The sequence below is a fragment of the Argopecten irradians genome, chromosome 6, assembly GCF_041381155.1.
Source record: "Argopecten irradians isolate NY chromosome 6, Ai_NY, whole genome shotgun sequence".
In the NCBI taxonomy this organism is placed as follows: domain Eukaryota; kingdom Metazoa; phylum Mollusca; class Bivalvia; order Pectinida; family Pectinidae; genus Argopecten; species Argopecten irradians.
This window is the reverse complement of record NC_091139.1, coordinates 45,276,404-45,294,901: the sequence shown is the minus strand read 5'-3', so window position 1 is coordinate 45,294,901 and position 18,498 is coordinate 45,276,404. Positions and strand designations below refer to the sequence as shown.

Genomic DNA, 18,498 nt, shown 5'->3' with positions numbered 1-18,498 from the left:
GTAAATTTACTGTAATACTGGGTCTCTGACAACAGCAGGGTACGGCACAGCTCTAGGTAAATTTACTGTAATACTGGGTCTCTGACAACAGCAGGGTACGGCACAGCTCTAGGTAAATTTACTGTAATACTGGGTCTCTGACAACAGCAGGGTACGGCACAGCTCTAGGTAAATTTACTGTAATACTGGGTCTCTGACAACAGCAGGGTACGGCACAGCTCTAGGTAAATTTACTGTAATACTGGGTCTCTGACAACAGCAGGGTACGGCACAGCTCTAGGTAAATTTACTGTAATACTGGGTCTCTGACAACAGCAGGGTACGGCACAGCTCTAGGTAAATTTACTGTAATACTGGGTCTCTGACAACAGCAGGGTACGGCACAGCTCTAGGTAAATTTACTGTAATACTGGGTCTCTGACAACAGCAGGGTAAGGCACAGCTCTAGGTAAATTTACTGTAATACTGGGTCTCTGACAACAGCAGGGTATGGCACAGCTCTAGGTAAATTTACTGTAATACTGGGTCTCTGACAACAGCAGGGTACGGCACAGCTCTAGGTAAATTTACTGTAATACTGGGTCTCTGACAACAGCAGGGTACGGCACAGCTCTAGGTAAATTTACTGTAATACTGGGTCTCCTGACAACAGCAGGGTACGGCACAGCTCTAGGTAAATTTACTGTAATACTGGGTCTCTGACAACAGCAGGGTACGGCACAGCTCTAGGTAAATTTACTGTAATACTGGGTCTCTGACAACAGCAGGGTACGGCACAGCTCTAGGTAAATTTACTGTAATACTGGGTCTCTGACAACAGCAGGGTACGGGACAGCTCTAGGTAAATTTACTGTAATACTGGGTCTCTGACAACAGCAGGGTACGGCACAGCTCTAGGTAAAATTACTGTAATACTGGGTCTCTGACAACAGCAGGGTACGGCACAGCTCTAGGTAAATTTACTGTAATACTGGGTCTCTGACAACAGCAGGGTACGGCACAGCTCTAGGTAAATTTACTGTAATACTGGGTCTCTGACAACAGCAGGGTACGGGACAGCTCTAGGTAAATTTACTGTAATACTGGGTCTCTGACAACAGCAGGGTACGGCACAGCTCTAGGTAAATTTACTGTAATACTGGGTCTCTGACAACAGCAGGGTACGGCACAGCTCTAGGTAAATTTACTGTAATACTGGGTCTCTGACAACAGCAGGGGTACGGGCACAGCTCTAGGTAAATTTACTGTAATACTGGGGTCTCTGACAACAGCAGGGTACGGGACAGCTCTAGGTAAATTTTACTGTAATACTGGGTCTCTGACAACAGCAGGGTACGGCACAGCTCTAGGTAAATTTACTGTAATACTGGGTCTCTGACAACAGCAGGGTACGGCACAGCTCTAGGTAAATTTACTGTAATACTGGGTCTCTGACAACAGCAGGGTACGGCACAGCTCTAGGTAAATTTACTGTAATACTGGGTCTCTGACAACAGCAGGGTACGGCACAGCTCTAGGTAAATTTACTGTAATACTGGGTCTCTGACAACAGCAGGGTACGGCACAGCTCTAGGTAAATTTACTGTAATACTGGGTCTCTGACAACAGCAGGGTACGGCAAACAGCTCTAAGGTAAATTTACTGTAATACTGGGTCTCTGACAACAGCAGGGTACGGCACAATGCTCTTGGTAAATTTACTGTAATACTGGGTCCCTGACAACAGCAGGATACAGCAAAGCTCTAGGTAAATTTACTGTAATACTGGGTCTCTGACAACAGCAGGGTACGGGACAGCTCTAGGTAAATTTACTGTAATACTGGGTCTCTGACAACAGCAGGGTACGGCACAGCTCTAGGTAAATTTACTGTAATACTGGGTCTCTGACAACAGCAGGGATACGGCAAGCTCTAGGTAAATTTACTGTAATACTGGGTCTCTGACAACAGCAGGGTACGGCACAGCTCTAGGTAAATTTACTGTAATACTGGGTCTCTGACAACAGCAGGGTACGGCACAGCTCTAGGTAAATTTACTGTAATACTGGGTCCCTGACAACAGCAGGGTACGGGACAGCTCTAGGTAAATTTACTGTAATACTGGGTCTCTGACAACAGCAGGGTACGGCACAGCTCTAGGTAAATTTACTGTAATACTGGGTCTCTGACAACAGCAGGGTACGGCACAGCTCTAGGTAAATTTACTGTAATACTGGATCTCTGACAACAGCAGGGTACGGCACAGCTCTAGGTAAACTTACTGTAATACTGGGTCTCTGACAACAGCAGGGTACGGGACAGCTCTAGGTAAATTTACTGTAATACTGGGTCTCTGACAACAGCAGGGTACGGCACAGCTCTAGGTAAATTTACTGTAATACTGGGTCCCTGACAACAGCAGGGTACGGGACAGCTCTTGGTAAATTTACTGTAATACTGGGTCTCTGACAACAGCAGGGTACGGCACAGCTCTAGGTAAATTTACTGTAATACTGGGTCTCTGACAACAGCAGGGTACGGGACAGCTCTAGGTAAATTTACTGTAATACTGGGTCTCTGACAACAGCAGGGTACGGCACAGCTCTAGGTAAATTTACTGTAATACTGGGTCTCTGACAACAGCAGGGTACGGGACAGCTCTAGGTAAAATTTACTGTAATACTGGGTCTCTGACAACAGCAGGGTACGGCACAGCTCTAGGTAAATTTACTGTAATACTGGGTCTCTGACAACAGCAGGGTACGGCACAGCTCTAGGTAAATTTACTGTAATACTGGGTCTCTGACAACAGCAGGGTACGGCACAGCTCTAGGTAAATTTACTGTAATACTGGGTCTCTGGACAACAGCAGGGTACGGCACAGCTCTAGGTAAATTTACTGTAATACTGGGTCTCTGACAACAGCAGGGTACGGCACAGCTCTAGGTAAATTTACTGTAATACTGGGTCTCTGACAACAGCAGGGTACGGCACAGCTCTAGGTAAATTTACTGTAATACTGGGTCTCTGACAACAGCAGGGTACGGCACAGCTCTAGGTAAATTTACTGTAATACTGGGTCTCTGACAACAGCAGGGTACGGCACAGCTCTAGGTAAATTTACTGTAATACTGGGTCTCTGACAACAGCAGGGTACGGCACAGCTCTAGGTAAATTTACTGTAATACTGGGTCTCTGACAACAGCAGGGTACGGGACAGCTCTAGGTAAATTTACTGTAATACTGGATCTCTGACAACAGCAGGGTACGGGACAGCTCTAGGTAAATTTACTGTAATACTGGGTCTCTGACAACAGCAGGGTACGGCACAGCTCTAGGTAAATTTACTGTAATACTGGGTCTCTGACAACACGGCGGCACAGCTCTAGGTAAATTTACTGTAATACTGGGTCTCTGACAACAGCAGGGTACGGCACAGCTCTAGGTAAATTTACTGTAATACTGGGTCTCTGACAACAGCAGGGTACGGCACAGCTCTAGGTAAACTTACTGTAATACTGGGTCTCTGACAACAGCAGGGTACGGCACAGCTCTAGGTAAATTTACTGTAATACTGGGTCTCTGACAACAGCAGGGTACGGCACAGCTCTAGGTAAATTTACTGTAATACTGGGTCTCTGACAACAGCAGGGTATGGCACAGCTCTAGGTAAATTTACTGTAATACTGGGTCTCTGACAACAGCAGGGTACGGGACAGCTCTAGGTAAATTTACTGTAATACTGGGTCTCTGACAACAGCAGGGTACGGCACAGCTCTAGGTAAATTTACTGTAATACTGGGTCTCTGACAACAGCAGGGTACGGCACAGCTCTAGGTAAATTTACTGTAATACTGGGTCCCTGACAACAGCAGGGTACGGGACAGCTCTAGGTAAATTTTACTGTAATACTGGGTCTCTGACAACAGCAGGGTACGGGACAGCTCTAGGTAAATTTACTGTAATACTGGGTCTCTGACAACAGCAGGGTACGGCACAGCTCTAGGTAAATTTACTGTAATACTGGGTCTCTGACAACAGCAGGGTACGGCACAGCTCTAGGTAAATTTACTGTAATACTGGGTCTCTGACAACAGCAGGGTACGGCACAGCTCTAGGTAAATTTACTGTAATACTGGGTCTCTGACAACAGCAGGGTACGGCACAGCTCTAGGTAAACTTACTGTAATACTGGGTCTCTGACAACAGCAGGGTACGGGACAGCTCTAGGTAAATTTACTGTAATACTGGGTCTCTGACAACAGCAGGGTACGGCACTGCTCTAGGTAAATTTACTGTAATACTGGGTCTCTGACAACAGCAGGGTACGGCACAGCTCTAGGTAAATTTACTGTAATACTGGGTCTCTGACAACAGCAGGGTACGGCACAGCTCTAGGTAAATTTACTGTAATACTGGGTCTCTGACAACAGCAGGGTACGGCACAGCTCTAGGTAAATTTACTGTAATACTGGGTCTCTGACAACAGCAGGGTACGGGACAGCTCTAGGTAAATTTACTGTAATACTGGGTCTCTGACAACAGCAGGGTACGGCACAGCTCTAGGTAAATTTACTGTAATACTGGGTCTCTGACAACAGCAGGGTACGGCACAGCTCTAGGTAAATTTACTGTAATACTGGGTCTCTGACAACAGCAGGGTACGGCACAGCTCTAGGTAAATTTACTGTAATACTGGGTCTCTGACAACAGCAGGGTACGGCACAGCTCTAGGTAAATTTACTGTAATACTGGGTCTCTGACAACAGCAGGGTACGGCACAGCTCTAGGTAAATTTACTGTAATACTGGGTCTCTGACAACAGCAGGGTACGGCACAGCTCTAGGTAAATTACTGTAATACTGGGTCTCTGACAACAGCAGGGTACGGCACAGCTCTAGGTAAATTTACTGTAATACTGGGTCTCTGACAACAGCAGGGTACGGCACAGCTCTAGGTAAATTTACTGTAATACTGGGTCTCTGACAACAGCAGGGTACTGAATAGCTCTCTAGGTCTAAAATTTACTGTAATACTGGGTCTCTGACAACAGCAGGGTACGGCACAGCTCTAGGTAAATTTACTGTAATACTGGGTCTCTGACAACAGCAGGGTACGGGACAGCTCTAGGTAAATTTACTGTAATACTGGGTCCCTGACAACAGCAGGATACGGCACAGCTCTAGGTAAATTTACTGTAATACTGGGTCTCTGACAACAGCAGGGTACGGCACAGCTCTAGGTAAATTTACTGTAATACTGGGTCTCTGACAACAGCAGGGTACGGCACAGCTCTAGGTAAATTTACTGTAATACTGGGTCTCTGACAACAGCAGGGTACGGCACAGCTCTAGGTAAATTTACTGTAATACTGGGTCTCTGACAACAGCAGGGTACGGCACAGCTCTAGGTAAATTTACTGTAATACTGGGTCTCTGACAACAGCAGGGTACGGCACAGCTCTAGGTAAACTGTAGGTACTGTAAAATACTGGGTCTCTGACAACAGCAGGGTACGGCACAGCTCTAGGTAAATTTACTGTAATACTGGGTCTCTGACAACAGCAGGGTACGGCACAGCTCTAGGTAAATTTACTGTAATACTGGGTCTCTGACAACAGCAGGGAACGGCACAGCTCTAGGTAAACTTACTGTAATACTGGATCTCTGACAACAGCAGGGTACGGCACAGCTCAAGGTTAACTTACTGTAATACTGGGTCTCTGACAACAGCAGGGTACGGCACAGCTCTAGGTAAATTTACTGTAATACTGGGTCTCTGACAACAGCAGGGTACGGCACAGCTCTAGGTAAACTTACTGTAATACTGGGTCTCTGACAACAGCAGGGTACGGCACAGCTCTAGGTAAATTTACTGTAATACTGGGTCTCTGACAACAGCAGGGTACGGCACAGCTCTAGGTAAATTTACTGTAATACTGGGTCCCTGACAACAGCAGGGTACGGGACAGCTCTAGGTAAATTTACTGTAATACTGGGTCTCTGACAACAGCAGGGTACGGCACAGCTCTAGGTAAATTTACTGTAATACTGGGTCTCTGACAACAGCAGGGTACGGCACAGCTCTAGGTAAATTTACTGTAATACTGGGTCTCTGACAACAGCAGGGTACGGGACAGCTCTAGGTAAATTTACTGTAATACTGGATCTCTGACAACAGCAGGGTACGGGACAGCTCTAGGTAAATTTACTGTAATACTGGGTCCCTGACAACAGCAGGGTACGGGACAGCTCTAGGTAAATTTACTGTAATACTGGGTCTCTGACAACAGCAGGGTACGGCACAGCTCTAGGTAAATTTACTGTAATACTGGGTCTCTGACAACAGCAGGGTACGGGACAGCTCTAGGTAAATTTACTGTAATACTGGGTCTCTGACAACAGCAGGGTACGGCACAGCTCTAGGTAAATTTACTGTAATACTGGGTCTCTGACAACAGCAGGGTACGGCACAGCTCTAGGTAAATTTACTGTAATACTGGGTCTCTGACAACAGCAGGGTACGGCACAGCTCTAGGTAAATTTACTGTAATACTGGGTCTCTGACAACAGCAGGGTACGGCACAGCTCTAGGTAAATTTACTGTAATACTGGGTCTCTGACAACAGCAGGGTACGGCACAGCTCTAGGTAAATTTACTGTAATACTGGGTCTCTGACAACAGCAGGGTACGGCACAGCTCTAGGTAAATTTACTGTAATACTGGGTCTCTGACAACAGCAGGGTACGGCACAGCTCTAGGTAAATTTACTGTAATACTGGGTCCCTGACAACAGCAGGGTACGGCACAGCTCTAGGTAAATTTACTGTAATACTGGGTCTCTGACAACAGCAGGGTACGGCACAGCTCTAGGTAAATTTTACTGTAATACTGGGTCTCTGACAACAGCAGGGTACGGCACAGCTCTAGGTAAATTTACTGTAATACTGGGTCTCTGACAACAGCAGGGTACGGCACAGCTCTAGGTAAATTTACTGTAATACTGGGTCTCTGACAACAGCAGGGTACGGCACAGCTCTAGGTAAATTTACTGTAATACTGGGTCTCTGACAACAGCAGGGTACGGGACAGCTCTAGGTAAATTTACTGTAATACTGGGTCCCTGACACACAGCAGGGTACGGCACAGCTCTAGGTAAATTTACTGTAATACTGGGTCTCTGACAACAGCAGGGTACGGGACAGCTCTAGGTAAATTTACTGTAATACTGGGTCTCTGACAACAGCAGGGTACGGCAACAGCTCTAGGTAAATTTACTGTAATACTGGGTCCCTGACAACAGCAGGGTACGGGACAGCTCTAGGTAAATTTACTGTAATACTGGATCTCTGACAACAGCAGGGTACGGGACAGCTCTAGGTAAATTTACTGTAATACTGGGTCCCTGACAACAGCAGGGTACGGGACAGCTCTTGGTAAATTTACTGTAATACTGGGTCTCTGACAACTGCAGGGTACGGCACAGCTCTAGGTAAATTTACTGTAATACTGGGTCTCTGACAACAGCAGGGTACGGGACACAGCTCTAGGTAAATTTACTGTAATACTGGGTCTCTGACAACAGCAGGGTACGGCACAGCTCTAGGTAAATTTACTGTAATACTGGGTCTCTGACAACAGCAGGGTACGGACAGCTCTAGGTAAACTTTACTGTAATACTGGATCTCTGACAACAGCAGGGTACGGCACAGCTCAAGGTTAACTTACTGTAATACTGGGTCTCTGACAACAGCAGGGTACGGGACAGCTCTAGGTAAACTTACTGTAATACTGGATCTCTGACAACAGCAGGGTACGGGACAGCTCTAGGTAAACTTACTGTAATACTGGATCTCTGACAACAGCAGGGTACGGCACAGCTCTAGGTAAATTTACTGTAATACTGGGTCTCTGACAACAGCAGGGTACGGCACAGCTCTAGGTAAACTTACTGTAATACTGGGTCTCTGACAACAGCAGGGTACGGCACAGCTCTAGGTAAATTTACTGTAATACTGGGTCTCTGACAACAGCAGGGTACGGCACAGCTCTAGGTAAATTTACTGTAATACTGGGTCTCTGACAACAGCAGGGTACGGCACAGCTCTAGGTAAATTTACTGTAATACTGGGTCTCTGACAACAGCAGGTAAATTACTGTAATACGGGTCTCTGACAACAGCAGGGTCTCTAGGTAAATTTACTGTAATACTGGGTCTCTGACAACAGCAGGGTACGGCACAGCTCTAGGTAAACTTAACTGTAATACTGGGTCTCTGACAACAGCAGGGTACGGGACAGCTCTAGGTAAATTTACTGTAATACTGGGTCCCTGACAACAGCAGGGTACGGCACAGCTCTAGGTAAATTTACTGTAATACTGGGTCTCTGACAACAGCAGGGTACGGCACAGCTCTAGGTAAATTTACTGTAATACTGGGTCTCTGACAACAGCAGGGTACGGCACAGCTCTAGGTAAATTTACTGTAATACTGGGTCTCTGACAACAGCAGGGTACGGCACAGCTCTAGGTAAATTTACTGTAATACTGGGTCTCTGACAACAGCAGGGTACGGCACAGCTCTAGGTAAATTTACTGTAATACTGGGTCTCTGACAACAGCAGGGTACGGCACAGCTCTAGGTAAATTTACTGTAATACTGGGTCCCTGACAACAGCAGGGTACGGCACAGCTCTAGGTAAATTTACTGTAATACTGGGTCTCTGACAACAGCAGGGTACGGCACAGCTCTAGGTAAATTTACTGTAATACTGGGTCTCTGACAACAGCAGGGTACGGGACAGCTCTAGGTAAATTTACTGTAATACTGGATCTCTGACAACAGCAGGGTACGGCACAGCTCTAGGTAAATTTACTGTAATACTGGGTCTCTGACAACAGCAGGGTACGGCACAGCTCTAGGTAAATTTTACTGTAATACTGGGTCTCTGACAACAGCAGGGTACGGCACAGCTCTAGGTAAATTTACTGTAATACTGGGTCTCTGACAACAGCAGGGTACGGCACAGCTCTAGGTAAATTTACTGTAATACTGGGTCTCTGACAACAGCAGGGTACGGCACAGCTCTAGGTAAATTTACTGTAATACTGGGTCTCTGACAACAGCAGGGTACGGGACAGCTCTAGGTAAATTTACTGTAATACTGGGTCTCTGACAACAGCAGGGTACGGCACAGCTCTAGGTAAATTTACTGTAATACTGGGTCTCTGACAACAGCAGGGTACGGCACAGCTCTAGGTAAATTTACTGTAATACTGGGTCTCTGACAACAGCAGGGTACGGCACAGCTCTAGGTAAATTTACTGTAATACTGGGTCTCTGACAACAGCAGGGTACGGCACAGCTCTAGGTAAATTTACTGTAATACTGGGTCTCTGACAACAGCAGGGTACGGCACAGGCTCTAGGTAAATTTACTGTAATACTGGATCTCTGACAACAGCAGGGTACGGGACAGCTCTAGGTAAATTTACTGTAATACTGGGTCTCTGACAACAGCAGGGTACGGCACAGCTCTAGGTAAATTTACTGTAATACTGGGTCTCTGACAACAGCAGGGTACGGCACAGCTCTAGGTAAATTTACTGTAATACTGGGTCTCTGACAACAGCAGGGTACGGCACAGCTCTAGGTAAACTTACTGTAATACTGGGTCTCTGACAACAGCAGGGTACGGGACAGCTCTAGGTAAATTTACTGTAATACTGGGTCTCTGACAACAGCAGGGTACGGCACAGCTCTAGGTAAATTTACTGTAATACTGGGTCTCTGACAACAGCAGGGTACGGCACAGCTCTAGGTAAATTTACTGTAATACTGGGTCTCTGACAACAGCAGGGTACGGCACAGCTCTAGGTAAATTTACTGTAATACTGGGTCCCTGACAACAGCAGGGTACGGGACAGCTCTAGGTAAATTTACTGTAATACTGGGTCTCTGACAACAGCAGGGTACGGCACAGCTCTAGGTAAATTTACTGTAATACTGGGTCTCTGACAACAGCAGGGTACGGCACAGCTCTAGGTAAATTTACTGTAATACTGGGTCTCTGACAACAGCAGGTACGGACAGCTCTAGGTAAATTTACTGTAATACTGGGTCTCTGACAACAGCAGGGTACGACACAGCTCTAGGTAAATTTACTGTAATACTGGGTCTCTGACAACAGCAGGGTACGGCACAGCTCTAGGTAAATTTACTGTAATACTGGGTCTCTGACAACAGCAGGGTACGGCACAGCTCTAGGTAAATTTACTGTAATACTGGGTCTCTGACAACAGCAGGGTACGGCACAGCTCTAGGTAAATTTACTGTAATACTGGGTCTCTGACAACAGCAGGGTACGGCACAGCTCTAGGTAAATTTACTGTAATACTGGGTCTCTGACAACAGCAGGGTACGGCACAGCTCTAGGTAAATTTACTGTAATACTGGGTCTCTGACAACAGCAGGGTACGGGACAGCTCTAGGTAAATTTACTGTAATACTGGGTCTCTGACAACAGCAGGGTACGGGACAGCTCTAGGTAAATTTACTGTAATACTGGGTCTCTGACAACAGCAGGGTACGGCACAGCTCTAGGTAAATTTACTGTAATACTGGGTCTCTGACAACAGCAGGGTACGGCACAGCTCTAGGTAAATTTACTGTAATACTGGGTCTCTGACAACAGCAGGGTACGGCACAGCTCTAGGTAAATTTACTGTAATACTGGATCTCTGACAACAGCAGGGTACGGCACAGCTCTAGGTAAATTTACTGTAATACTGGGTCTCTGACAACAGCAGGGTACGGCACAGCTCTAGGTAAATTTACTGTAATACTGGGTCTCTGACACAACAGCAGGGTACGGGACACAGCTCTAGGTAAATTTACTGTAATACTGGGTCTCTGACAACAGCAGGGTACGGCACAGCTCTAGGTAAATTTACTGTAATACTGGGTCTCTGACAACAGCAGGGTACGGACAGCTCTAGGTAAATTTACTGTAATACTGGGTCTCTGACAACAGCAGGGTACGGCACAGCTCTAGGTAAATTTACTGTAATACTGGGTCTCTGACAACAGCAGGGTACGGGACAGCTCTAGGTAAATTTACTGTAATACTGGGTCTCTGACAACAGCAGGGTACGGCACAGCTCTAGGTAAATTTTACTGTAATACTGGGTCTCTGACAACAGCAGGGTACGGGACAGCTCTAGGTAAATTTACTGTAATACTGGGTCCTGACAACACAACAGCAGGATTACGGGGCAGCTCTAGGTAAATTTACTGTAATACTGGGTCTCTGACAACAGCAGGGTACGGCACAGCTCTAGGTAAATTTACTGTAATACTGGGTCTCTGACAACAGCAGGGTACGGCACAGCTCTAGGTAAATTTACTGTAATACTGGATCTCTGACAACAGCAGGGTACGGGACAGCTCTAGGTAAACTTACTGTAATACTGGGTCTCTGACAACAGCAGGGTACGGACAGCTCTAGGTAAATTTACTGTAATACTGGGTCTCTGACAACAGCAGGGTACGGGACAGCTCTAGGTAAATTTACTGTAATACTGGGTCTCTGACAACAGCAGGGTACGGGACAGCTCTAGGTAAATTTACTGTAATACTGGGTCTCTGACAACTCAGGGGTACGGCACAGCTCTAGGTAAATTTACTGTAATACTGGGTCTCTGACAACAGCAGGGTACGGCACAGCTCTAGGTAAATTTACTGTAATACTGGGTCTCTGACAACAGCAGGGTACGGCACAGCTCTAGGTAAACTTACTGTAATACTGGGTCTCTGACAACAGCAGGGTACGGGACAGCTCTAGGTAAATTTACTGTAATACTGGGTCTCTGACAACAGCAGGGTACGGCACAGCTCTAGGTAAATTTACTGTAATACTGGGTCTCTGACAACAGCAGGGTACGGCACAGCTCTAGGTAAATTTACTGTAATACTGGGTCTCTGACAACAGCAGGGTACGGGACAGCTCTAGGTAAATTTACTGTAATACTGGGTCTCTGACAACAGCAGGGTACGGCACAGCTCTAGGTAAATTTACTGTAATACTGGGTCTCTGACAACAGCAGGGTACGGCACAGCTCTAGGTAAATTTACTGTAATACTGGGTCTCTGACAACAGCAGGGTACGGCACAGCTCTAGGTAAATTTACTGTAATACTGGGTCCCTGACAACAGCAGGGTACGGGACAGCTCTAGGTAAATTTACTGTAATACTGGGTCTCTGACAACAGCAGGGTACGGGACAGCTCTAGGTAAATTTACTGTAATACTGGGTCCCTGACAACAGCAGGGTACGGGACAGCTCTAGGTAAATTTACTGTAATACTGGGTCTCTGACAACAGCAGGGTACGGCACAGCTCTAGGTAAATTTACTGTAATACTGGATCTCTGACAACAGCAGGGTACGGCACAGCTCTAGGTAAATTTACTGTAATACTGGGTCTCTGACAACAGCAGGGTACGGCACAGCTCTAGGTAAACTTTACTGTAATACTGGGTCTCTGACAACAGCAGGGTACGGCACAGCTCTAGGTAAATTTACTGTAATACTGGGTCTCTGACAACAGCAGGGTACGGCACAGCTCTAGGTAAACTTACTGTAATACTGGGTCTCTGACAACAGCAGGGTACGGCACAGCTCTAGGTAAACTTACTGTAATACTGGGTCTCTGACAACAGCAGGGTACGGCACAGCTCTAGGTAAATTTACTGTAATACTGGGTCTCTGACAACAGCAGGGTACGGCACAGCTCTAGGTAAACTTACTGTAATACTGGGTCTCTGACAACAGCAGGGTACGGCACAGCTCTAGGTAAATTTACTGTAATACTGGATCTCTGACAACAGCAGGGTACGGCACAGCTCAGGTAAACTTACTGTAATACTGGGTCTCTGACAACAGCAGGGTACGGCACACTCTAGGTAAATTACTGTAATACTGGGTCTCTGACAACAGCAGGGTAGGCACAGCTCTAGGTAAATTTACTGTAATACTGGGTCTCTGACAACAGCAGGGTACGGCACAGCTCTAGGTAAATTTACTGTAATACTGGGTCTCTGACAACAGCAGGGTACGGCACAGCTCTAGGTAAATTTACTGTAATACTGGGTCTCTGACAACAGCAGGGTACGGCACAGCTCTAGGTAAATTTACTGTAATACTGGGTCCCTGACAACAGCAGGGTACGGGACAGCTCTTGGTAAATTTACTGTAATACTGGGTCCCTGACAACAGCAGGGTACAGCAAAGCTCTAGGTAAATTTACTGTAATACTGGGTCTCTGACAACAGCAGGGAACGGGACTGCTCTTGGTAAATTTACTGTAATACTGGATCTCTGACAACAGCAGGGTACGGGACAGCTCTAGGTAAATTTACTGTAATTCTGGGTCCCTGACAACAGCAGGATACGGCAAAGCTCTAGGTAAATTTACTGTAATACTGGGTCTCTGACAACAGCAGGGAACGGGACAGCTCTAGGTAAATTTACTGTAATACTGGATCTCTGACAACAGCAGGGTACGGGACAGCTCTAGGTAAATTTACTGTAATACTGGGTCCCTGACAACAGCAGGGTACGGGACAGCTCTTGGTAAATTTACTGTAATACTGGGTCTCTGACAACAGCAGGGTACGGCACAGCTCTAGGTAAATTTACTGTAATACTGGATCTCTGACAACAGCAGGGTACGGGACAGCTCTAGGTAAATTTACTGTAATACTGGGTCCCTGACAACAGCAGGGTACGGGACAGCTCTTGGTAAATTTACTGTAATACTGGGTCCCTGACAACAGCAGGGTACGGGACAGCTCTAGGTAAATTTACTGTAATACTGAGTCTCTGACAACAGCAGGGTACGACACAGCTCTAGGTAAATTACTGTAATACTGGATCTCTGACAACAGCAGGGTACGGCACAGCTCTAGGTAAACTTACTGTAATACTGGATCTCTGACAACAGCAGGGTACGGCACAGCTCTAGGTAAACTTACTGTAATACTGGGTCTCTGACAACAGCAGGGTACGGCACAGCTCTAGGTAAATTTACTGTAATACTGGGTCTCTGACAACAGCAGGGTACGGCACAGCTCTAGGTAAATTTACTGTAATACTGGGTCTCTGACAACAGCAGGGTACGGGACAGCTCTAGGTAAATTTACTGTAATACTGGGTCTCTGACAACAGCAGGGTACGGGACAGCTCTAGGTAAATTTACTGTAATAATGGGTCTCTGACAACAGCAGGGTATGGCACAGCTCTAGGTAAATTTACTGTAATACTGGGTCTCTGACAACAGCAGGGTATGGCACAGCTCTAGGTAAATTTACTGTAATACTGGGTCTCTGACAACAGCAGGGTAACGGCACAGCTCTAGGTAAACTTACTGTAATACTGGGTCTCTGACAACAGCAGGGTACGGCACAGCTCTAGGTAAACTTACTGTAATACTGGGTCTCTGACAACAGCAGGGTACGGCACAGCTCTAGGTAAACTTACTGTAATACTGGGTCTCTGACAACAGCAGGGTACGGCAGAGCTCTAGGTAAATTTACTGTAATACTGGGTCTCTGACAACAGCAGTGTACGGCACAGCTCTATGTAAACTTACTGTAATACTGGGTCCCTGACAACAGCAGGGTACGGGACAGCTCTTGGTAAATTTTACTGTAATACTGGGTCCCTGACAACAGCAGGATACGGGAAAGCTCTAGGTAAATTTACTGTAATACTGGGTCTCTGACAACAGCAGGGAACGGGACTGCTCTTGGTAAATTGACTGTAATACTGGATCTCTGACAACAGCAGGGTACGGGACAGCTCTAGGTAAATTTACTGTAATACTGGGTCCCTGACAACAGCAGGATACGGCAAAGCTCTAGGTAAATTTACTGTAATACTGGGTCCCTGACAACAGCAGGGTACGGGACAGCTCTAGGTAAATTTACTGTAATACTGGATCTCTGACAACAGCAGGGTACGGGACAGCTCTAGGTAAATTTACTGTAATACTGGGTCCCTGACAACAGCAGGGTATGGGACAGCTCTTGGTAAATTTACTGTAATACTGGGTCTCTGACAACTGCAGGGTATAGCACAGCTCTAGGTAAATTTACTGTAATACTGGTCTCTGACAACAGTAGGGTACGGCACAACTCTAGGTAAATTTACTGTAATACTGAGTCTCTGACAACAGCAGGGTACGGCACAGATCTAGGTAAATTTACTGTAATACTGGGTCTCTGACAACAGCAGGGTAGGGCACAGCTCTAGGTAAATTTACTGTAATACTGGGTCTCTGACAACAGCAGGGTACGGCATAGCTCTAGGTAAATTTACTGTAATACTGGGCCTTTACAACAGCAGGATACGGCACAGCTCTAGGTAAATTTACTGTAATACTGGGTCTCTTACAACAGCCGGGTATGGCACAGCTCTAGGTTACTGCAATATACCTGGTCTCTGACCAAAGAGTAAGTCAGTATGATATTTATGATATTCTGTATCTTTCATTAACTTTGATGGCCTTGGTTCATGTACTAACATTGGAGATCTACAGTTGATTGCATAGCACTAGGCTATGTTGCACCTATCATGATAGTGAAGTGTAGCACAGTGCAATCAACTATGGGTCTACGATGAGAGGTTACTTGGTAACTAGAAAAACATTTTCTATAAATCACAAATCCTCTGGCTTCAGATTACTACACCAACCTTTGTGTTGAAGGATGTAAATTGTGTTTTAAGGTGTGATACGAGCTCTTTATGAAGACGGTAACCTCGACCATGCTTACTGTACCGAGACTCGTCCATACAATCAGGGGGCGCGACTTACAGCCTACGAAAACTTGTGTATGAAAAAATTCCCAGCGACACACTTATCTGTGACAGTATGGTGGCAGCATAAAGTTGATGGAGCGAAGGATTAATCTCTGCCAGTAAGTGGTGAGGGGGGCAGATCGGAGTGGAGTCGCTAACGAAAGGTGACACGGTGCAAATACAAAGTGAGAGCTACAACTGGGCCATCTGTGCCAAAGTTATCAATAATGTCTGTGTTCTAACGTGGGCTGTTCCCACCACATCCATACGATGCACAGTTATATATCAACAGGAGCAGACTTTATCATTGAAGATAGGACCATCTGAGGAACTAACATAAATCCAGAACATTCAACATTTGTTTTGTCCCCCCCCTTTTGAAAAAAAAATAACAAATTTAATCGCAGCACCAGGTAAAGTTACAATGGCAAACTACATTCAGTAGAGGTGCTACTTTGAAAATCTATACGTTACATTATTACACTTATCGTACATGTCAAATTGTGGACAGTCTCAAAATTATTTTACAAGTTCAATAAATTTAATGTTACATAGTTACAAGTTTAAGATTCTATTGATCACAAAGTCATTACTAGTTACTAGTAGTGTGAAAATTTAGGCAAAACTTTGTATTTGATTCTATATAATAAAGGTGAAATTGGCCCGATATATGACTTTTTCCTCTAATATAGATATTTATTGCACCTCACACAGGGAAATCTCACATGATACCTTGAGCTGGATTTTTTGATCTCGTCCAATCTGGCTGGTACCTTTACGTGATTTTTAACTGAATTTTACCCCATTCATGAAACAGTCTGCGTATATGATGTCATACTCTTGAATTGGTGATGTCACACGCTTCAGATAACCAATATCATTAGAAATATGTACATTCAGTCATTTACCATGCATTGTTTGGCTGTTCCGTTGTTGTTTTTAATCATAAAAACAGTATGTACTGATTAATCATTCTTTTTCTTTGATATAACCAAACTATGCTTTATGTGGAATGACTGTATTCGAAGCGCAGATGAAATGGTTAACTGGCTTTCAACCAGGAGGCCCAAGACAGGATAATTTTACGCTCTGAACGTGTATAGATAGGTTTTGTTATATGTAACGCCTCAGTTGGGATTATGTTACAAAATCTTAGCGCTCAACTGAGATAAACGATCTCGATCACTTACAGGTAACAGATTTTATTAGTGATGTTACATCACAATGTTATTACACAAGTGTCTGAAGATATGTATTACATAGCCATGTTACAGTCCAGTTATGTGATAAACACTGAGGTGAATATGATTTGTACTTATTTGTGAAATCTCCCCTTTTACAGGTATACACTGTTGGAACCCTGCATTTGATGTCACACCAGCAGAGCTCATTACCGGAGGAATCATCACAGAACATGGTGTCTTTAAACCTTCCCAACTTCAGCACAAACTCAAACCATTTATTACCAAAGATGACACCGTTTGATACGAGTCATTGTTTTAGCTAGAAGGTATTGCCTTCTGATGTATAGCTGAGCATTGGCAGAAAATAACAGTACACAGCAAAATTTCAAACCTTTTGACTTTTAGAGCAAAATATAAAAAGATTAGCTGTGCCTGAATTTTTTATATGTAATACTACATAGCTGAATAGCTTTATGGGTAAAGAGGTAATTAACGATTTTTACAAAAAGAAGGAAAAAATGAGTTCAAATGAATTTAAATTTTGGTATGTGGCTTCTAAAAGATAACTGTATAGCTCATCTTCTTAAAGAGAACATATTCACAGGAGTTAAATTCTGCGGTACACCAATTCTTTTTATGTAATATACAGATGATCATTTAGATTTAATGGTGTCGCCAAAGCCCTGACGATGGTATGATAATTTAGCAATTATTTCCCTAGTGTTTTGAGTTTGTGGATTTCTGTAAAACTGCTAATATAGCGAAAATATACTACAAAGTTTATCCGCTATACAATATATATTTAATCTGATATCATAGACGACAGTCCAAATAGAAATGTCGTGGAATGGAGAGCCATAGTCTGAAAAACAGTCCAAATGGAAATGTCGGGGAACAGACAGCCATAGTCTGAAAAAACAGTCCAAATGGGAATGTCATGGAACGGACAGCCATAGTCTGAAAAACAGTCCAAATGGAAATGTCGTGGAACGGAGAGCCATAGTCCGAATAACAGTCCAAATGGAAATGTCGGGGAACGGACAGCCATAGTCTGAAAAACAGTCCAAATGGAAATGTCGGGTAATGGACAGCCATAGTCTGAAAAAACTGTCCAAATGGAAATGTCGTGGAACGGACAGCCATAGTCTGAAAAAACAGTCCAAATGGAAATGTCTGGGATTAACATAACATGGTGACTAAGAACACATCGTTTGGCAGTACAGAAAATTGCTGTTATGGACGGTTTAGGCCCCAACAAAACGTTATCATAGTATCATTTACTTTGAATATTGCATTTGTTAAGTATGGGTCCTTCTTGTTGATATATATAAAAAAAAATACCAGGGTACTTCATTCATGTACTGTAAACCGACTTATTTTGGTGGTTATGTACTGTAAACCGACTTATTTTCGTGGTTATGTACTGTAAACCGACTTATTTTGGTGGTTATGTACTGTAACTATGTACCAACTTATTTT

At 44.8% G+C, this 18,498-nt stretch overlaps 1 protein-coding gene across 5 annotated transcripts in view; it reads left to right on the top strand.

Annotated features, from left to right (window-relative positions):
* LOC138326040 (methylthioribose-1-phosphate isomerase-like) overlaps nucleotides 1-18,498 on the top strand; it is a 44,585-nt gene extending 26,087 nt beyond the window's left edge. For all 5 annotated transcript variants that reach the window (XM_069272149.1, XM_069272152.1, XM_069272150.1 and 2 more), the window contains exon 5: nucleotides 17,178-18,498. In XM_069272149.1, the coding sequence (XP_069128250.1) occupies nucleotides 17,178-17,320 (143 nt within the window). In that variant the 3' untranslated portion in view covers nucleotides 17,321-18,498. The remainder of the gene's footprint in view (nucleotides 1-17,177) is intronic.